At 35.5% G+C, this 22993-nt stretch overlaps 1 protein-coding gene across 10 annotated transcripts; it reads right to left on the bottom strand.

The window, feature by feature from the left end:
* Positions 1 to 22543, bottom strand: DTWD1 (DTW domain containing 1). 10 transcript variants are annotated; one of them, XR_012330100.1, is made up of 9 exons: positions 22281 to 22420; positions 21314 to 21390; positions 17967 to 18285; positions 12127 to 12270; positions 9921 to 10170; positions 9181 to 9262; positions 3430 to 3497; positions 2552 to 2658; positions 1 to 1499 (listed from the first exon to the last, which is right to left on the bottom strand). XR_012330100.1 is itself a non-coding variant. In XM_073800968.1 (7 exons), the coding sequence occupies exons 3-7, from the start codon at positions 18228 to 18230 to the stop codon at positions 1488 to 1490; spliced, it is 777 nt and encodes a 258-aa protein (XP_073657069.1). In that variant the 5' UTR covers positions 18231 to 18285; positions 21314 to 21390; positions 22281 to 22420; the 3' UTR covers positions 1 to 1487. The 10 variants fall into 10 exon arrangements, 8 of the variants coding, with proteins under 8 accessions (XP_073657069.1, XP_073657068.1, XP_004330203.1 ...); XM_073800968.1 differs by lacking the exons at positions 3430 to 3497; positions 9181 to 9262; XM_073800967.1 differs by lacking the exons at positions 3430 to 3497; positions 9181 to 9262 and having other exon boundaries at positions 1 to 1473.
* Positions 22544 to 22993: the final 450 nt, after the last annotated feature.

Genomic DNA, 22993 nt, shown 5'->3' with positions numbered 1-22993 from the left:
TTCATTGTTCAAACAGGTATTATTATTACTTGGGGGGAAAAACTTAAGATTTTTCTGGCCTTAGTTATAAATTAGGCTCTTATGGAGTATATGGGTTATCTTTCTTAAGACAGCTGTAAGATAGGGGCAAATGAGTTCTTTTATCCCCCCTCTCCCTTTTAACAATTATATTTTGTTGGTTTGGAGAGCCAGTTAAATGGCAATAGATTTTGGCTCAGGAAAGTTCAAATTTAGCCCAGAGGAATCCAACTTTGGCCCTGCTTAAATCAATTCAGGCCTTCTTCTGTTCCCAAGGTCAAGTTCTAAACATGAAGAAATCCATTTTAATTCCATTCTTGAAAAATAACTGCTAGCCAGTTATTGCCTATTAACTAATAGGCAAGTCAGCTAGTTTATCTGGCTAAGAGTATGGGACTAATAATATTCAAACCTTATATAATCCATATTCCTTTTAATGAAAAGCATAATATAATGGTGACCTCACTGAACCAAATCAGAAGTCCTAGATTCTAGATAAGGTTCTATCACTAATTAGTTGTGTGACCTTATAGGCAAGTTACTTAATCTCTTTAGGCCTCAACTGCCACATATATATTAATCAGGGACTGCTCTAAAGTACAATGTTTCAAATGTTCTATTTCCATAGTATATTAGCAGGCATTACTTATTCAAATAAGTTTAAGAAATACTAACTTAAATAAAGTTCAAAATGTTTATTTCAGGACTTTTCAGCACTTTCATCTTGTGCCTTTTGAATCTCTAACAGGGGAATATAAGGTGCAGCAAACAAATTTTACCAATTACTCATTTATTCATAAAAACACGTGTCCCACTGAGTATACTTTGGGAAATGTACTGTTATTTCTAGCACCCACATGGGTGAAATTTAACAGTCAGTGTCCCAGAAAGAGGGCAACTTCAAATGGGGACATTTGAGAAAAATATAATAAAATTACTATTTACAAAGGTATAGGCAGGGTTTAGGAAAACCAGCAAGGTATAATGACCTACTCTGGGGCTATTAATACCCTGGACTCATCACGATATAAGTGAAAAGGGGTAAATGGAGGGAGCATGGGCCTGAAGTTAACTGGAATAACTGCTGGGAAAGGGATGCCTGATAGGATGACCTTCAGTAGAAGGACACACCCAACCCATGGTGACCTGCCAGGAAAGGAGCAAGGGAAATAAATAATTTCATTTTCCTTTCAACCTTCAATCTCCTGCAGTGCTTCCATTTGCTGATCCCAAGCAAAAGCCAGTGGTCAAGGGGACCTACCTCACAGAGCAGAGAGCAGAATGGGAAAGAGTGGAGGGTGGATCCAGAGGGCAAACAGAAGCTATTCAGCACAGTAGGGTTCCATTCACAAGCAGCTAGATTAGATGATTAAATGATGTCCTCAGGACTCAGTCTTTTTATCTCTCCACTCTGCTTTCTTTTGCTGGCTTCATTCTAAGGCAAGTTCTTGCCACCTGCAGCAGAGATGTCACCAGTAGCTCTAGGATTATATACATCATGCTTATTTCACAATTTCATAAAATAAGAAAAAGAGTAAACACATTTATAGCACTTAAGTATATGCCAGCTGCTGTTGAAAGCCCCTTAGATACATTAATTCAGTTAAACCTCACCATAATCCTAAAATAGCTACTGTATTACCATCTCTTCAGAAATGAAGAAATTGACAAATGACTGGTAGGTGAAAAAAGAAAGCTGAGACTTAGATTTAGATAGTCTAGCTCTAGAGTCTGTGCTTTTAACCACTGCTTTTTGAAAAAGAAACCCTATCTCCTAGAGCAACCATATCACTTATCAAGAAGGATGTTGGGACATGTGCTCATCCCTGGATCAATCACTAGGCACTTTGCTTGCTAAACCGGGTCATACGTCCATCCCTATAATAGGACATGATTGCTAGCAATTTCTCCCTAAAAAAGATGCCAGGCAGATGAAAAAAGCAACAAATGTCCACCACAGACAGGGTGGACTTAAGAAGAAATAGCCCTATGGGACTGGAGCTACAATTCTAGTTCTGCCCATGTTTGCCATTAACCTTAAACAAATTCCTTGAGGAGACTCTGTGAGTACAGGTGGAAAGATATGAAGATCTCTAAACAAATATCTAATTATATCTAATTACATATATATATAAATACAACACATTATTATATTAAAATATGGTAATAAAATTGAGATATGCCAAGTTGAATTTTTCAGCCAACACTATCTCTGAAAACTCCCTTAGAAATAACTTCATTTTAAAAAATATGAAGTAAAATAAATAAAACCTTATTTTTTCAAATGGTCTTACAGACATTATACAGAAATATTTCCTAGGAATAAACAAAGCACAGTTATAATTTTATTGATTTTAGCAAAATAAAATTACATTAAATGACTTCCTAAAAACTAATGGGTAAGTTTCCTTGTTTCCTTGTCTCCAGGGCATTTGGCATTCTTTACCAACTGGTGCATAAAAGAGTAGAAAAATAAAAGATTATCATATTGTCCTTTGTATTTCTCTTTTAAAATATCAGTATGATAATCTACCAGAAAGTAGTAAATGGCTTCAATTGTGGAAAGGAAGGTATCTGGCTTTCCTTTTTGATGGCGCCAAAAGCAAGTTTTTCTTGTTTTCAACTCAACTTGTAGCAACCCTGCCAAAAACAAATAAGAGAAGTATAAATATTTCCTGTTAACCACAGGGTGTGGTACAATAATAATTTCCCTTAATTACTTTAAGGATTTTCTTTAAATTCCTTCAATCCCAATTCCAAATAGGATATTTTCTCAAATGTATTAAGGTATACACGGAAGCAATATAAAACACAGGATGAAATCTTATCCATGACAGTTATGTATAAGTCTTGGACCTGTAGCAAATTGGTTAAAAGTAGTTAACATTTAAGATGTTCATCTCTTTCTGTCTTCTACTTGCCAGTGTCTTTTTTGACTTTAATCTGTGACAGGACTAAATTCATCAATTTTCAGAAGAGTTTCATTTCCTTGATAAACTGACATTTAAAATATTGTTCTGAAATTCACTGAGACCAGGTAGGCAGGTTAGTGGTCCTTAATACTGTTAAAACTACTTCTGGATTATCACTTTTTGGCTATTATGTTCATGAACAGAGTACCTAGAGCTGTTTAATTAGCTGTCACATCTGTGTTTCAGAGACTCAATAACGCAGTCAGCTAATGCCTTGCTCCTGCATATTTAAAGAGGAAATGACTCATGAAATCATACAATAGTACTCTCATCTCTTACAACTCACATGTCAACATACAAACCCAGAATGCTTTTAGTACCTTAGACCAATACTCAGACTCACATTATATTTAGTTTGCAAATACTTTCTAAAAATCGTATTTTATTTTAAAGTGAGAAATAAAAGTGAAGAAGGTAATACCAAAATTGGCCCACTGACCCAGACTAGGAACCTCTGAGTCATCAATGATCTCCTACTATCACGCCTCACTTTAACTTAACAGCTACCTAAGAAATGTGGCAGAGAATGACAAGAAATAAATAATATAAAAACATATCAAGATATTAAGAGATATGAAGGATCAAATATATATCTAATAGGAGTTCTGTGGGAGACAGCAAAGAGAATGGATGAGAGATAGCATTTAAAGAGATAATGCCTATGACTGTTTCAGAAACTATTTTAAAAAATGCAAAGTCACAGATACGTGACATAATGTATCTCAAGGAGGATAAATACAAAGAAATCAGTGCAGAGATCCTCCTTATAGTAGTGTAACTGCAAAAGAGCAAGACTAAAGAGAATATTTTTAAAGTAGCCATTGAGAACAGATAGATCATATACAAAAGAAAGGTAATCAAAATGACAGGAGACTTTTTATTAGGAACAATAAAATATTGAAGACTCTGGAATAAAATCTTCAAAGTGCCAAGAGGAAATAACTGGCAACCTAAAATTACCTACCCAGCAGAACTATATATCAAGAACAAGAGTGAAAAATATTAATAGACAAACAAAAATATGCCAATAAACATATACCAACTGGAGATCCAATGGAATGAATTTCTAGATGTATTTCAGAAAAAACAGTCTGAGTTATAAGAATGGTGAGCAAAGAAAATGGTAAACGTCTATGCAAATCCAAAGAAATGATGCCAGTATTAAAGAAAAACAATAATAATATCTAATTTGTGGCCTGAAAATAGAAGACAGAACAAAAAATAATGAAGAAAATAACAATAACTAGCAGGGGGATGAATCAAGCTTAAGTGTATTAAGGTCTTACAGTGTTCAAAAGGAGAGGTAAAAATATTGTTTGACTTTGAATTTTTTTAAGTTACATGTGCATAGTACAATTCCCTAAAAGAACCAAAATAGGAACATTAAAAAATGGAATATGAAAAATAAAAAGAAAAGCCAGGAAAAGAAAAAAGTAGTAAAGAGCAAGATAAATAAAAATAAAATTAAGATGATAGAAATAGGTCCAAATAAATCAATACTCACAGCAAATACAAACTGATTAAACCTGCCATTTAAAAGACAATGATTATCAGACTGAAATACAACAGGGATGACCTCCACAAGCCTTCCATTCAATACTGCACTGGAGGTCTTAGTTAACACAGCAATACAAAAATAATAAATTAATTAGATGCACAAGAACTGAAAAGGAAGAAACACCTCTGACATACACAGAAAATATTTTTTTACATCTATGAACAAATTATTAGAAATATCTTGGGGTAGAGAGGATTTTTAAAAGACACAAAAGTGGTAAACATGAAAGATGGATAAATTCTACACTAAGAATTTCAGCTCCTCAAAAGATAAAGAAATTTAAAAGAGGAGCCACAAACTGCAAGAAGATATTTCAAACATTATTATCTATATTCTAGAATATATAAAGAATTTATACAAATAAATAAGAAAAACGAAACACTAGAAAGATGGACATAGATAGTTCATAGAACAGGACATGTGTATGGCCAAATAAGCAAACAAAATGATGCTCAGTCCAATTGGTAATTAGAGAAAGGCACATTATCAATACAATGAGATACCACTTTATACCCACTCTATTGGCAAAAATCAAACATTTGGCAAGACAATGGTAGGAGGGATTATGATCTATGGGAACTCTTACACATTAATTATGGGAGTATAAATTTGTATACCCACACTTTGGAAAACAGGTGGCATTATCTCGGAAAACTGAACATTCTTATATGTAACAACAGAGCTATTCCGCTTCTAGGTTCGTTTCCTAGAGGAAGCTTGCACATGTGCAAGAATGTTCATAGTAGCACTGTGTGTAACAGCAAAAACTAGAAATAATTCAATTGTGTCACCAACAGGAGACAGAGTAAACTGTAGTATATTCACACAATCAGATATTACACAGCAGTGAAAATGAATAAACTCTAGCTACAAATTTAGAAACAAAATGGTAAGTTTACAATGTGAGTCCTGAAAACCACATACAGGTCAAAAAAAGCAAAACTAAATAATAATTTAATCTAAAAAGAGCAAATCTTCTTTAATTGAAGTATGCCGTATGATATTGTATGTTACAAATTTCTAATACTGTGATTCACCATTTTTAAAGGTTATACTCCATTTATAGTTATTATAAAATATTGGCTATATTTCCTGTGTTTTACAATATATCCTTGTAGCTTATTTTATACTTAATAGTTTGTATCTCTTACTCCCCTACCCCTCTATTGCCCCTCCCCCCCTTCCCTCTCCCCACTGGTAACCATCGGTTTGTTCTCTCTGTGAGTTTGCTTCTCTTTTGTTATATTCACTAGTTTGTTGTATTTTTTAGATTCCGCATATAAGTGATATCATACAGCATGTCTTTCCCTGTCTGCCTTATTTCCCTTAGCATAATGCCCTCCAAGTCCATCCATGTTGCTGCAAATAGCAAAATTTCATTCTTTTTTATGGCTGAGTAGTATTCTATTCTGTGTGTATGTTCGTATGTGTTTATGTGTGTGTGTATATATATATATATATATATATATATATACACACACATACATACATACATGCCATGTATTCTTTATCCATTCATCTGTTGATGGACACTTGGGTTGCTTCCATAACTTGGCAATTGTAAATAATGCTGCTATGAACACTGGGGTGCATATGTCTTTCAATTAGTGTTTTTAGTTTTTTAAAAATATATATCCAGGAGTGGAATTGCTGGATAATATGGTAGTTCAATTTTTAGTTTTTTGAGAAACCTCCACTGTTTTCCATAGTGGCTGCACCAATTTACATTCCCACTAGCAGTGCACGAGGGTTCCCTTTTCTCCACATCCTCACCAACATTTGTTACTTGTGTTCTTTTTGATGATAGCCATTCTGACAGGTGTGAGGTGATATCTCATTGTGGTTTTGATTTGTATTTCCCTAATGATTAGCATCACTTCATGTGTCTGTTGGCCATCTGTATTCCCTCCTTGGAAAAATGTCTATTCAGTTCTTCTGTCCATTTTTTAATCAGATTATTTGCTTTTTGATGTGATGAGCTGTTTATATATGTTGGATATCACTCTCTTATCAGGCATATCATTTGCAAATATTTTCTTCCATTCAATAGGTTGTCTTTTCATTTTGTTGATGGTGTCCTCTGTTGTACAAAACCTTATAAGTTTAATTAGGTCCCATTTATTTATTTTTGCTTTTATTTCCTTTGCTTTAGGAGATGGATCCAAAAAAATATTGCTCTGATTTATGTCAAAGAGTGTTCTGCCTATGTTTTCCTTTATTAAAGTATCTGGTCTTACATCTAAGTCTTTAATCCATTTTGAGTTTATTTTTGTATACGATGTTAGAGGATGTTCTAATTTCATTCTTTTTCATGTAGCTCTCCAGTTTTCCCAGCACCGCTTATTGAAGTGATGAATGCTAGTTTTAACAATTTTGAGTCCTTCTCCAACAAAAAGAAGCCATCCTTCCCCACTGCATTCCCCCAAGTCTTTCTGTGGTGGACCTTCAAGGATGTTATGCCATTTTTCACTTGAGGGCTTACATTTTATGATTAAATTAGGCACTCAAACTTCAAATGTTTTATTTTGACAGCAGTAAAACATCTACAGCTCTCTGTCTGTAAAGTCTGGCAAAACAGTATGTTACATTGTTAAGGGGATTCTTAATCTCAACATTCATAATAAGATAACAGAAACAAACATTCCAATACACTACATTTGGGGGTTTAAACTGAGGTTTAGAGTTGGTTTGTTCAGTTTAATCCTATCAAATGATAAACCGTTTTAAAACCTAATGGCAATGATTTATAACAAAAAACGGCTGTTTCTTGTGGAAGTAACTTGGCTTATCTGGAAACTGGTATTTCACATATGTAGAGATTATAAATATGCCAAGCCCTAAATATTTCTTGTGGTGCAATGAGGAGCCAGAAGAGGCAGGGGGTGAAATAGGGCACGCAGAGAAGACTGACTCTAGAAATCCATTTACTTCATGATTTTGAAGGGTTTAAGAAATCCCTTTTAAAATTCTGATGTAGCACACAGTTGAAATATATGATACTTTCTATGTGATCTGAGAAACAGAAATTTTTTGTACAAATGTGATTTGAAGCCTTAAGCACAACGGCTGAAAACATTTGAATTGTACCTCAATAGTTCCTTTTACAATTTTTTCAAGTGTTATCACTTATGTTCTTCACTTGACCTTTTCAATTACCATATAAAGTAATTTAAAGAAAAGGCTCAGGAAAATCTTCAAACTGAGGAGTAACTTGCTGCTGTAACCATCCAAAGTAACGTGGCAGGCAGTACTCCAAAGAGCGGGACTTTAGGGTTTCATCTATTAAACATTAGCAACAACACTGCAAATCTTATGCTCCGTCATCTTTCTCTGTCTCTGTCTCATACACACACACACACACACACACACACACACACACACACACACACTTCTTTGTCTCTATCTCTCTGCCTATCTGTCATACACACATACACCCAAGCACACAGAATTAGAATGACAAAGCAATCTTTCTAACATGTATGCTGTTTTCAAGAGATATAAAGGATATAAATAAAGTTAGGTAAATCTAGCATTGTCGCTCACTTTAGCTTGGGACTAATTATCACAGGATTCCAAAAAGTGTCATAAACTTTCTTTTCTAGAGGATGGATATTTTTAACAATTGCCTGGGAGAAGCTCTCCCAGTTTGTAACTGTTTTGGAAACTGCCTAATACCAACTGGGTAGCTCTTTTGTTTTCTAATCATACATGGTACACAAATAAAGCCATCAAAGAGCTAGAAATAAACCTAAAGTTTTTAGAGAAACTACTGAGAAAGACTGAAGAACTGAGTAAGGTGCAAGGGAACAAGACAAGTAACATTCTTCATATTACTAGTTGTGTTATTGGGCAAGTAAAGCAACTTTTTTAAACCATTATTATTAGACACTAAGCTTTTCACTCTAAGAGAAAAACATACAAACATAAAACAAAGAAAGTAATGTTAAATCTGAATTGGAACTATCCATGTGAACTCATAATATATATCTATTTATTTCTTTTGGCTCTGTCCACTGAAGCAATGACATCCAAGCAGTAATAAATTTACCAGATCTTGGTTTCTAATACCATTCCCCACTAAAAGAACCACAGCTCCTTCAAGTAATTAATTCTAGGTCTGGGGCAGGAAAAAAAGTACAAGTGAACTTGGGCTATCCTGTTGTAACAGAAAGACTAATTAGGCCATGCCACAAAGGACTTGAAGGGCTCCCAATAGCAAAATTTTAGACAATTTGGACATCAAAAAGAATACAATCATGATACATTATAATACACTGAACTAAAAGGAAATCCATAAGACCACAGTGATCTCAAAAAGAGAAAAAAGGAAGAGGGAAAAAAGAAAAGCTCTTCTTTACATAAGAATGCCAGCTAACAAATGTAGAAGAAATAATAATATTAAAATTTCATCATTTTGTAATCCTTAATGTAATTACTGATTTAGGCAACAGTCATCAATAAATACTAAAACCACTCAGTAAAAAGCAGTTGGGAATAGTTCACCGTCTTAAAGCATCACCCCACAGATTACTACTAATTTCAATGAAGAAAATAACCTTTATAATGGAGAAATTTGGCAATCACCACTTTAATCAAGGAATTAAAGTTATCAGCAGTAATGGAACAACTTACATTATATCCTCCTGATCTGATGTATACAACCTGAGCTCTGAATAGGTTAACCATATAATTAATCAGCCAAACAGCTTCATTTCTGAGAGTGAAAGGGGATGCTATTAATAATTATATCAAAACAATAGATATAAACTGGAATTGTCATGGACAACCCTGTATTTATCCTTATCTGAAGTATCCTTGCAAAAATATTTAAACTGAATCTAATATTGAAACATTCAGACAATTGACCTATCCTCTTCACACAAGTCTAAGTCATGAAAAACAAAAACAGGGGACTGTTCTACATTAAAAGAGACTAAAGAGACATAATAACCAAATGCAATTTGAGTTTACATGCTGCATCAGAGGAAAAGAGCTACAACAGATATTTTGGGGTTAATTAGGGAAATATGAATACGGACTGCATATGAGATATCACAGAACTTTTCTTAATTTTCTTAGAGTGATAACGGTATAGTGATTATGCAATTATTCTTAAAAGTTGTACACTTAGGTATTTAAGGGTGATGTATTGCAAAGCCTGCAACTTACTTTCAAATGGTTCAACCAAAAACGTATATGATATCTAAGTGCACAAACATACATATAATAGAGAAGGAAAAATAAAGCAACTGTGGCAAAATGTATGTGTATTCAATGCAACTCTTCTTGCAATAAATCTGTAGGTTTGAAGTTCTTTGAAATGAAAGTTGGGGGACAGAACAATCAAAAACATGCAACATTTTTTTTCTTACCTTGCAGTCTCTCATCAGTGAATATTTTGTTTGTTTGGTTCCAGGTGCTATCTATGAATACAATTTTTTTCAGTGTTGTGTCTTTGCACTTGCTGTCATTCAAATCCTGTTCTTCAGTTTTCTTGCGTTTAATGAATGGCTTGTCAAGGTCATCATTTTTGCCTCCAACATTATTTTGAATCTTTTCTTGGAGATGAAAAGAAATTTCTTTTACTGAAACAGAGTTAGGTCCAGGAAAAACAAGTGCAACCTAAAGCAAAGAAGCTTAAGTTAGTAGTGTGCTATTATGATCTTCAAAATTAATAAACTCTGACTTAAAACTTTAAGAGGAAAAAATACGTTGAGTATCTGAAAAACAAGCATTAGGTTCTATTATATGTGCCTCTTTAATATATATGGTAAAGTTTTTGGCTCTTCCCTAGTAATTTATAATCATAATACACTACCTAGAATTATTTTTGTACTTCAAAATAAGTTATTCACCTATTGAGAGAAGCTCAGTTAATTGTACCTTAAATCAAAAAACTAAAGTCTATAATATTTCATAAGATAAAAGGCAAAGTATGAGGTACTTTGTAAAAGAACCATTGAAAAGTGCTCAATAATTAAATACCATTTTCACCTATAATAAGCAACGATAAAACAAATGATACAGCCAATGCTGGTGAGGAAATGGTGTAATAGGCCTTTACAGCCATTACTGACATCAGGTTTAAATAGTATAACTCTTCGTGAAAGCAATTTGGCAATTTAAGTCAAGAGTCTTAGAAATGTTCATACCCTTTGGTCAAATAATTTCACATATGGGAATTTATCTTAATAAAGTAATTCTAAACACACGCCATACTCACAATACCCAGAATATTTGTTAAAGTATACTTATTACAGTGAAAAACTAAAACTAAAGAAATCTAACTTTCAAGGAATAATTCAGTAAATTATGGCACCTCCTTTCTTTCAGTATGTTTTTACTGAGAACTTATATACTGTACTGTATATCCAAAGTATAAAAACTCCTGCCACAAAGCAGGCACCCAGTAAATATCTGTTAAATAAACAAATGTTGATAGAATCACAGATGTTATCCTCCATACGTTTCTCTATTTCCCAAGTTTTCTCGAATGAAAATGTATCATTTTTAATATGAAAAAATAAATATTAAAATAAACTTTAAAATCTTGAATTTATAAACTTCGACATTATAAAAGTTTTTCAGACATTCACGATGCATGCCTACATATCCCCCATACCCAATAAGCAAAGTCCAGGGCTTTTTAGTTTTCTTGGACTATAATCATGTCACATCTTTTTATATTACCTAGCACTGTGTTCTATTTAATTGACATAGATGATAACCTAGCTGACCAGAGAACGAAGTACAAATATATTCCTAGATCTGAAACTCATATATTATTTACAAACACAACTTTCTATAAACTCAACCAAAAAATATAAATATATTGATAGGAAAGGAAAAACTTACCAAGTTCTTCCTTGAACAAATGAATGTATTTTTAATTTTGCTTCTAAATTAACCATACCAACAAATGTTCCCCCAAGAGACCTAAAAGGGTTTATGTGCTTCTTTCAGAAGTATTCAAGCCCTAGTTTTTTGAGATCTATTGCAACATCACTTTTCAACAAGACCAGCTGTCACTAAAGTGACCATTTCAACTATGTGAAAACCAATTAAGAATCTAGAAATGAGTAAGGAAGGCCTCTGAGTAGCCAAAAGAAATATTACAAAGGCCATGTACTAATGCTCTTAATTTAGAGAGAATTTCTAAAAATCCTTCTACCTTAGTCTGTCTCTTCTTCTGGAGAAATTCCAACAACATTTGTAATCTGGTTTCTCAGTTTGTATCAAATTAGACTATCTATGTGTAGTATAGGCAGGAGAATGGAGACGGGAGAAAAGTAAAAGCAGGCCTAGTAGTACTGGCAAAGAGTAAAAACCTGAAGAAATAATGCAAACAATAAAAAGTAGAAAGACAGACTCAAAAAAGCTCAACATCTAGGATCATTTGATCTTTGAAGACAATGGTGAAGTAAACTGTGCGTTGTTTAGTACTATATAAGATTTAACCCTAGATCACTGAACAAAATATTAAATTATGTTCAAGTAAGTTCAGAAAGGCAATGGGGTTTAAAATTCATTTTTTGATTCAACATGAGAAGGTGTAAAAAAAAAAGATAAGCTGCCTACTTCATGGTCCTTTTCTTCATATTCTGGAATACAAGGATATGTATAAATATTCACAAATTCAGGTGCTAAGAGTTTTGCATGTATAGCAGTGCTTTTGCCGTCTGTTTCATTTGGATGTTTAATGATGTCAATCTTCAATGGAAGCTAAAATTTAAAGAAAAAAGACAAATGAACAAAACAAATATAAAAATTCTAATTTTTACATTAACAAAAATGGTCTTTAAAGCTTAAATAGCAAGTTCACACTAAGATCCTATAAATACAATTATGGATTGAAAAGTCATACTTTTCTAGAACAAATACTAAGAATGGTAACAGTCATAAAGGAAACACAAATTTATTCCTCAATATTGTTAATCATGTACTAGAACAACTATTTTCAACTCATTTAACATAGAATCTTCTCTTATAGCAATGTTCCAATGTCACTTTCATTTAAATCACATTGGCACTGAGTCATATTCTTTGCATTTCAATATCTGTGCCAAGGACATTTTTTATAATTCCTATAAACTTTTAGGTCTATTAATTTTACAATATATTAAAAGGAAACATAAGTTTGGGCAAAAGCTTTAGATCTAAAACTCAAGCTAAAATTTTGTTCCTTAAACATCTTCTGAGGTCAAAGGTATTATCTTTTATTTTAACATCATGATTCTCAGCCTAATTAACAGCACAAGTGAAATTAATTATTAACTGGAAAAAACAGTAACAGAATGATTCTAGGAGGTACACTCTTTATATAAGAAATAACTCTCTTCAAAATCATTTTGCCTATTTTCCTTAAGGTTTCATTATTTAATTACTATGAACTATGTCCTGTCTCTACGCAAAAATAATATTATCTGCAAATTTCTTGAGTTAGATTTTTCTATTATTTCACTGACTTGTTTGGTTTAGTTTTCTGTATAATGCTTGTACAAGTCCTGCATTCAGCCATGATTATGAAAATAAAAGACAAGTCATATCTCCCCCATTATATATATGAAAGTCTCTGAGATGGATTCTTCGCTGTAGAGTTCAAATGACTTGTTATGATAAGCACTCTTCCAGCTCCCATCCCACACTAAAAGGCAAGAATCTAGGCATTTACCCTGGGGCACATAGCTATTTTACCCTGGTTACAAAATAGTTACAAAACTATTTTTCTTGTTTTTTAAAACAGCTTTATTAAAGAGATAAAATTGATACAATAAATATATTTAAAGTGTACAATATAATGAGTTTTAACATGTTACACCTTTGCACTCATCACCACAATGAAGATAATGAACAAATCCATCACCCCCAAAAGTCTTCCTGTGCCTCCCTCCTTCCCCTTTTCCCCATCAACTACCACCCACAATCCTTAGACAACCATTGATCTGCTACCACTATAAGTTAGTTTGTATTTTCTAGAATTTTGTATAAATGAAATCATAAAATATGTACTCTTTTCATATGATTTCTTTCACTTAGAATAATTATTGTGAGATTCACCCATGCTGTGTGTATCATTAACTCCAGAACTGTTTTTTAAAGGGGCAGTTGCTGTATGCTACTAGATGATCCCAACCGTACATAGTTTATCTTTCAGGATAATTATATGGAAAGAGGACAGTATATACCCTAGAAGGGTCATAAATATCCCAAATAGTTTTCAATCTAGGGTTTCAAACCCCATGTCTCCTACCCTCCCACTCAGGCCTAGTGATCATTTATAAGTTGGAGCCAATTGCTTCAAATCATCAAACCAACTTCTAGTTATAGAATATTTGCCATTTAAGTAGGCAGTTCACAAACGATTTTACATCAGTCTACCTCTGGCTGAACTCTACATCAGACTTTCCTCATGACTCTCAGTCCCAGCTGATACTACATTCCCTTTCCCCGGGGTCTCTCAGTACCAGCTCAGCATTATCTTAGCCCAGGTAAGGTAGGAAAGAGGAAAGAAGAAAAAGAAAGCAGGTCATGACAAAGTATTCTAATACTAATGAAATTGACTTTCTAATACGGCCGATGAGTAGAGCTGAAAATTCCAAAGGTAATCACCAACATTTCTGATCAGCTGGCTATCTCTGAAGGATATCATTTAAATCAAAAATGCAGGACTGGGGGATTCCCTGGTGGCGCAGTGGTTGAGAGTCCGCCTGCCAATGCAGGGGTCACGGGTTCGTGCCCCGGTCCGGGAGGATCCCACATGCCGCAGAGCGGCTGGGCCTGTGAGCCATGGCCGCTGAGCCTGCGCGTCCGGAGCCTGTGCTCCGCAATGGGAGAGGCCACAGCAGTGAGAGGCCCAAGTACCGCAAAAAAAACCAGGACTGAATGTTATTAATGTATTTTACAAATCATGAACCTAGCTATTATGGACTAACATCTACAAGTATAAAACAATTATGCCAAATTTGTGCTCAAAAAGTATTCCTGGGCGCCAGTCCAGGTATATTTAGTTCCCCCTGAGTAAGCCTGAGAATTATACTATGAAACAAAAGCCCAGACACGGGTCAAATCATGAAAATAGGTAAATATATGTTTGTGCTCTAGTTTGTACATTTTAAGGGAAGATACATCTTAAATAATGACAGGGTGCAGAGTAATACCACTAGAGTTGACCGGACTGAGTTCAAGTAGAAATGTTCTGTTTTCAAACATTTAAAGAAGATCAATCTGTTCTCTAACATCTATGTTTTCTATAAGAGATTTACCACAAATCTTTCTGCCCAAATTTATCAAAATGCCATTAGCAGAAAAACCTAAGCCTTTTTCCATGTGATTATCAACTTTCCCAAAGAGAGTCTTTTCAATTCTAGGACTCTAATAGAGCTGAAACTTTCTTTTATCTTATGATTTTTTTCTCCTTTTTTTTAAAAAAAACCAAGAGCACCTTTTACCTTTGCTTATGCATTTGTCACGACATTTAAAAAATTATACTCTGCATTAAAAAGATACATATTGTATATATGTGCCACATCTTCTTTATCCATTCATCCGATGATGGGCACTTAGGTTGTTTCCATCTCCGGGCTATTGTAAATAGAGCTGCAATGAACATTTTGGTACATGACTCTTTTTGAATTTTGGTTTTCTCAGGGTATATGCCCAGTAGTGGGATTGCTGGGTCATATGGTAGTTCTATTTGTAGTTTTTTAAGGAACCTCCATACTGTTCTCCATAGTGGCTAAACCAATTCACATTCCCACCAGCAGTGCAAGAGTGTTCCCTTTTCTCCACACCCTCTCCAGCATTTATTGTTTCTAGATTTTTTGATGATGGCCATTCTGACTGGTGTGAGATGATATCTCATTGTAGTTTTGATTACTCAGCCATAAAAAGAAACGAAACTGAGCTATTTGTAATGGGGTGGATAGACCTAGAGTCTGTCATACAGAGTGAAGTAAGTCAGAAAGAAAAAGACAAATACCGTATGCTAACACATATATATGGAATTTAAGAAAAAAAAATGTCATGAAGAACCTAGGGGTAAGGCAGGAATAAAGACGCAGACCTCCTAGAGAACGGACTTGAGGTTATGGGGAGGGGGAAGGGTGAGCTGTGACAGGGCGAGAGAGAGTCATGGACATATACACACTAACAAACGTAGTAAGGTAGACAGCTAGTGGGAAGCAGCCGCATGGCACAGGGATATTGGCTCTGTGCTTTGTGACAGCCTGGAGGGGTGGGATAGGGAGGGTGGGAGGGAGGGATACGCAAGAGGGAAGACATATGGGAACATATGTTTATGTATGACTGATTCACTTTGTTATAAAGCAGAAACTAACACACCATTGTAAAGCAATTATACCCCAATAAAGATGTTAAGGAAAAAAAAAAGTCATTTGGAGATATAAAATAGATAGCTAGTGGGAAGCAGCTGCATCGCACAGGGAGATCAGCTCAGTGCTTTGTGACCACTTAGAGGGGTGGGATAGGGAGGGTGAGAGGGAGATGCAAGAGGGAGGGGATATGGGTACATATGTATACATATAGCTGATTCACTTTGTTACACAGCAGAAACTAACACAACATTGTAAAGCAATTATACTCCAATAAAGATGTTAAAAAAAAGAATGATTATATGTATATGTGTAACTGAACCACTTTGCTGTACACCTGAAACTAACACAACATTGTAAATCAACTATACTCCAATAAAATTTAAAAAAAGTTATTTGGAGAACAATAGGAGAAATCTGAATTAAAAAAAAGATACATATTTATGAATTTAATCCCTAGACTAAAATTTATAGCTTGGGAGGTACTTACTCATTATGTAGTCATCTTCCCTTCCCAAGCAGGCTATCTAAAAGCAAATGCTAAACAATTTGTAAAAATAAAGTCGAAATTAGAAATAAAATTTTGTAGAGTTTTTATTACTACTAATAGTAACAGTATTTTAGTATTTATATTAACATATAAAATTTTATTTCTGGCAATTAAAATAAAACACTTCAGAAAATTCTGCACCATCCAGTAGGCCATTTAGAGTTGATCAAACTCTTGGCATAGTGTTTTGAGTCATTTTGATTAAATAGTGGACGACCACTGATTTGAAAAATAATCCTCAATTATTAAATTCCTATGAAAACATTAGCTCTGCCAATATATTATTAACTTTTATTATTCTGATCTTCAATCCTTTTGAATAAAATATATCTTAAGATAAAACTTTTAATGGGATATTTTCTATATGTGGCTATGACATAAATAGATGAAATGATTCTGTGTATACCTCCAAAACTATACTTCAAAATGTAATATTCTTATAAGATAATGGCAACTTAAAAAGAATTATTGTCCTCAGGCTCTCAGTTTTTCTGAGGTAACTGTGAAGCTGATTGGATTCCATTCTTACTTATTCTTGGCCAGTAAACTTTCCAATAGCCTATAAGAGTGATCTGAGACCCCTAAGCAGACCATGGACTTGCCAAGGTGACACGTAGGCTAAACTACAATTCAAGTAACAAAATATGAGTGTTAAAGTATTTTTCTTACTTGAAAACTTAAATGAACCTTAAAATCACCACATTAAATATCTTTAAATATAGTTACAACTTTCATACTGGCAAGTTCTAATGAGTCCATGTGTAGGTTTGGTCTCTTTAAAGTTCTAACAGGCAGCAGTCAAATTTCATACACTATTTGATTTGCTCCTAAAGTTCGGGTCACTGTTAGGCAAGTTAACATACACAAAATAAATTTTTTGATTACGTAGACATGATGGTCTACAGACCTTTTATCTACTCAAAAATAGTCTTGGTAAGCAACAAGTATAAGGTAAGCAATCAACTCAAATCAATTTTTTAAATCTGGCTTTAAATCACAACAATTATAACACAGCCCAATGAGTAGGTCTTAGTCTTTCAATTTTAGTTTTGTTTAGTTTTGGTCACTGACATGTGCTCCATCTCCACGTACAGGATGGGGCTGAACTCATGATTTTGCCTAAGCAAAAATCAACCCTAGTTCCTTCAGGATATGTTTTCTCAAAGGGCAGTCCAAGGCCCTTGAGGCTCCTTCGTGTAGTCTGTAAACTTGTCTCTTGTAGTATTCAAGTTTATACCATGTTTTTTTCTATGTAGTAAATGAATTATAATCATTAATTTAAAAAAGTAACTGATTTCATTAAAAACAAGAGCATTCATCTCAGATTCAAGTGTTTTGGCAATGTGTGCCTCTTTTTCTAGAGACGAGGAAAAAAAATATAGGTTTACCAATCTACAGGATTAAACTTTCTATTAATACAATTCATTTTCATAATAATATCATTTATCAAGCTTATCAGTTATATTAGAGTAGGTATATATGAGACGTGTTTTTAAAATCTATTTTCCTACTTCCAAACAATTAAATTTCTCACCAACCTTCACACGTGGTATCTGTTCAATAGGTACATTCTCAACTGGGACGTAACATGTATAGCAGTAGAACATTCTTGAACCACCACACTTGAGACATTTTGATCTTCCATTTTGCTGAGCTTTTTGAAGAACTTCTTGAGATGCTAAGCATAAGTTTTGAAGAGGATATTCTGCAGCTATGGATGAAGTTTGTGACTGTTGTATTTCCACAAATTTTGAATTATCTTCTTCCCTTTCTTTGAGAAATATAGGTGTATTGAGAGACATTTTTCATTCAGACCAAAGTTTAACTTTTATTTCTAAAACACATATCATAGATGCACTGAAAAAAAAAGTGGGAGGCAAAATAAAAAACAGAAAACATTTTACTCGCTGTTTCTACCAAAATAAATTACTCAATTTAATTCACAACTGTGTGCTGTTTTTAGTATTTATTAACAAACGTTAATAAGTTTTTTAAACCACTAAATTAGTATGCTTTAAAATACAAAATGAAAAAGCAATATATTCAAAACAATAAATTACCCTTTTAAGCTATTCCCTCCATAAAAATAGGAAGGCTCTTGCCTAGAAAAACTATTTCAAATATAAAGTTTAGGTATGAACGATCTATTTTTCAGTGACTATTTTTGTCCCAGAAACAGTAATTTTGTTTAATATTAGAAATGTAATGTTTTAATGTTAGTATCAGCCAGGAGAGTATCCAACCCTGTAAGCTCTGATTTCAATTAATATTATGTGATATCAGATCTCAGTCTGAACGCTAATGAAAATCCAAGGTTCCAGTGAAATCAGTAAAATTTAATGTTCTAAAAGATGTAGTCTTCTCCAACATAAATTAAAACACATAAAAATATAACTAAACATCCATTAAAATAAGAAGCATTCATTACCAATTATAACTTGTAAAATATCCCAAAAGGTGAAATACATGACTATATATAAAGATATATGCATATATATAAAGATTAAAGTATAATCTTATAAATGTTAAAATTTTACAGAGTAATATCAATGTTCACCCACTCCAAGAATTCACACTGCTTTTCAAAAATATATACCATTCAGATTCTTCAGTTCTAGAGGTAAAATAGTAATTTTCCCACTTAAATATTTCCTTCAAAGAAGGATGATGGCTGCCAAAACTGTTATTCAAATATTTTGTAAGCACAATATACTTCGAGGGAGAAAAGAGACTGGGGCCCATTTGATTTGATATGCATTCCAAAGCTGTAAAATGATTCTCATATTCTAAAGCGTTATGGCATTGTGGTGTTTAACTATGAGACTCCAGGCACTTTGAGTACAAACACTGACAGGAGAAACGCTGTGACTGCAACAGAAAACTTTCTGTGCTCTCCCGAACAGAAAGTGAACAGAGTCCAGTGGAACATAACATACAACATAATTTACTAACAAGAAGTTAGTGATACTAATTTAATTAGTCATCAGGAGCTTTTTATAGATTGTAAATCCCAGGGAGCTTGAGACCCAAATAAAGAAGTACAAAGAAAAAAGATGCTAGCCATTGAAGGAAAAGTAAAATATACTTGCCAAACTTACCCAAGGGGAAAGCCAAAATACAATAAATATTTTTGACGTGTACTGATTAGGTACAGGTTTACATTTTGGGTTGCTCAGAGAAAGTGATATTTGAAAATGATGATCCAACCCCTTCTTCTTGCCTCACAAATGGAAAACATTATCTGACCTCCACTCCAAATCATCTACCTAAAAAATGGCTTTTAACTTTGTCAATATGCCCTCAATGACTGAGAAAGTGCAGGACATTAAGCTGCCACCTTTTCTTGAGGCTCATATCCTTTTAACATTGCGTGACAGTCTTCGACCTTATCTCTAGGAAAATGTACTTACAGACACAACATTTTGCACACAATTTCAGGTGGTTTGCAGATTTCTAGAGTCCATCTACAAATCTGGGTAAAGAAATCTTGCCTAAGATCAAAAATTCATTCTAAGGACGGGAGCAGCCTTAAAAGACTGGGAAGAGATCCTATTAGTCTCCAGAAATCGGAGCTACAAATCCTTTGTGGGCCAAAAAAGGGTCAACACTCACAAGCCAACAGAGGTCTCATCACTACACTTAGGAAGTTAATTGGTACCTAAATCCTCTTGGTTTGGGTTTGTTCTGGTGTTGCCTGAGGTTCTTAAAAACATTTTTAGGCTAAGTCTTGAGTTACCCAGGTCATGGGGCTCAACCTAAAAAAGAAATTGGAGTGGTCTAATTCAACCTGACTCCATTTCTCTGGGTATTCCAGTAGCTATGTAGGGGTTTGCATGTGCTGCCATACCAGGCCTACTGGGGAAGTATGCAGTCCCCAAGGGTGTCGTGAAAGTCAATGTGGTTGCCTGACATTCAATGAAATACTGCTGGTGAGCTTTTCTAGAGCCCCAAAGTGCACTCCTCCTGAGATGCCTCAGAAATACCCCCTGGGCTTCCCTGGTGGCGCAGTGGTTGAGAGTCCGCCTGCCGATGCAGGGGACACGGGTTCGTACCTCAGTCCGGGAAGATCCCACATGCCGCGGAGCGGCTAGGCCCGTGAGCCACGGTCGCTGGGCCTGCGCGTCCGGAGCCTGTGCTCCGCAACGGGAGAGGCCACAACAGTGAGAGGCCCGCGTACCGCAAAAAAAAAAAAAAGAAATATCCCCCTATATTTCACTTGGACTTCCATGCATATAACTAAATGAATATCAGCAAAGCCTTATATAAAATGTCCTTCCTCTACAAAAATCAGACAACACAAATACCTTCAGACACTGAAAGGTAAATGCCGATGGCTCCCCGACGTGCCCCGCCTACACACTCCCACCTAGGGCTGAGGTGGCTACACAGAAGAGGCAGGCAGTTCCAAGTTAGGGGTGGCTCCCTCCAAAGGTCTCTAAAACCATATGACCAGGATATCTGTCCTGACCTAATCAACAGCCTGTCTCTAATATGTACAAATCATTTGTTGCAAACATGATGATTCAAAACTTTCAAAACATACTTGTTAACATCAAATATGTGTGGGAAATACAAGTGAAGTGGTGGGGGTTACTGAGAAAACATAAAAAAACTTTATTCCTAAGAAATTAACAAATATTTTTACCTTGATGGTTCACCCATCATTCTGCAACCTGGGTTGAAAACAAATTAATTTTTTCTCCTTCTACCCTCTTTATCCCCCAACTTAATCAAGTTGTATCAATTCTACCTTGCACATAATCCTCTATTTTTAGTCTCAAGGTCAGCATTCTAGATGGCCCATGGCCATCTAGAATCTCTTACACCTCTTTACTTTCATGCACTTATTACTAGTTTCACATACTGTACTTTAATTTGGAGTTACCTTTTAGTGAAACTATCCCTCCTAGCAGTCAGCTCTCCAACAGCAGAATTCTTTACGGATCTGTCCTGTTCCTATGTCTTAGGGCAGCATGAGGAATTGAACAAATACTTGTTAACTAAATCAAAACCATTCTGAAAAAGAAGTATCCACTATGCACCTGCTACTGAAGTATCTGACAAACATTTATGAGCCATCTGCAGCATGGCAGAATTAGCAGCCTGGCAGATTTTTTTTTTTTTTTTCTAAAATAAAAATGGAAAAGGCTCCTAGCTACAAGTTGACTCAGTTCCCAATGGAACATTATATAAAACTCCCCTATTCTGTACTTTGGACCAATTCAGTACTAGATAAAACCTACTTCAATTTTTTTTCCCCTATTTTTAAGAACCTGGTCACATATGTACAGGTCCAACATCCATGTTAAAAAACCCAAGGTACCAACTTTTTCATACAGGTTAACAGCACCCTCCATACACACCACCCAACATGTGGTAGACAGTCTTGCCTTAGTTTTTCACGGTACATTGGGGCTCCGACAGAAGTAATTCTTAAAATATTGTGGTTTTGAGTCAAGCAGCGATTTAACATCCAACTTCGTGGAATTGGCAGCTTGCAGTGTTAATATACTTCCTGACTTATCCTACATTCCCCCCAAATAATTCAGCCATAAGGGACAGCCTCTTTGCTTATTATGTAATCATAACTTTAATATTTTAAATACATTGCATGGCACACTATGTCTGTACTAAGTTTCTCCTTCTCTGATAACCAATGCCCCCAAACCACTCCAAACACTAAAAAATAAAGAATAGGGTTCCTAGGGGACTAACTTTGCCTGGACAGACTTTTCTTGGGGTGGAATACACTGAAAAAAAATTTTTTTTAGGGAAAATTTGGACACCCTTTTCCCAGAGGGCCCACAAGATCTTAACGTAAGCGCCCGCGCAGAAACCAGGTCCCCGCTCACAAAGAGACACCCGGCACGACCTCCGGCAGGGCCCGGCCAAGGAGCTCCACTCTCGCAGCTGCCGGGCTCCGGCCAGACGTCTGGTCCCCACAGAGGCGCGGAGACCCAAACGAGGGATCTCGGTGGGACTCACACCTGCACAACCCACGGGTCCTCGCACGGCTCCACGCGTCTTCCGCTCCGCCCAGGACCACTGCGCGCGCCCGGCCCTAGTCCCGCCAGGCGCGGCGGAGCGCTTTCCGGGCGACACCGGAGGGAGGAGCCCAGCCGTTGCTAAGGCCGTTGCTAGTGCCCGCTCAGCGCGGGCCCCTCTGGCAAAGGTAACAGGCGGGGAGGACCGCGGTAAGGAGTTAGACGGAAAGTCCCGCCTCAGCGTCTCCAGTGGTCGGTGGTGTTGCCCTTTTCCGGAGAGACGGGATGGAAGACCAGGACCCCGCTCCGTGAGACTGACCCGGACCACTAAAGTGGGACGCGGTTCTCGAAACAAACTGTCAAGGTGCAGTTGCAGTGAGTTGTGAAAAATGCGGTTCCTACAGAACACTTCCCCATTTACCAATTCCCAAAATATTTTAGTCGTGAGAACTTTGTTCTATAACGTTTTTTAAGGCTATGTCAAGAGAAGTATTTCGTGTGCTGCATAGTAATGAAAGCTGTTAGAAAAATTATATCTTGATAATTTGGTTTGCTTTAAAACTACACACTCGTGTAGAGGT

The sequence above is a fragment of the Tursiops truncatus genome, chromosome 2 (assembly GCF_011762595.2).
Source record: "Tursiops truncatus isolate mTurTru1 chromosome 2, mTurTru1.mat.Y, whole genome shotgun sequence".
NCBI lineage: Eukaryota > Metazoa > Chordata > Mammalia > Artiodactyla > Delphinidae > Tursiops > Tursiops truncatus.
This window is presented reverse-complemented; position numbering and strand designations above follow the sequence as displayed.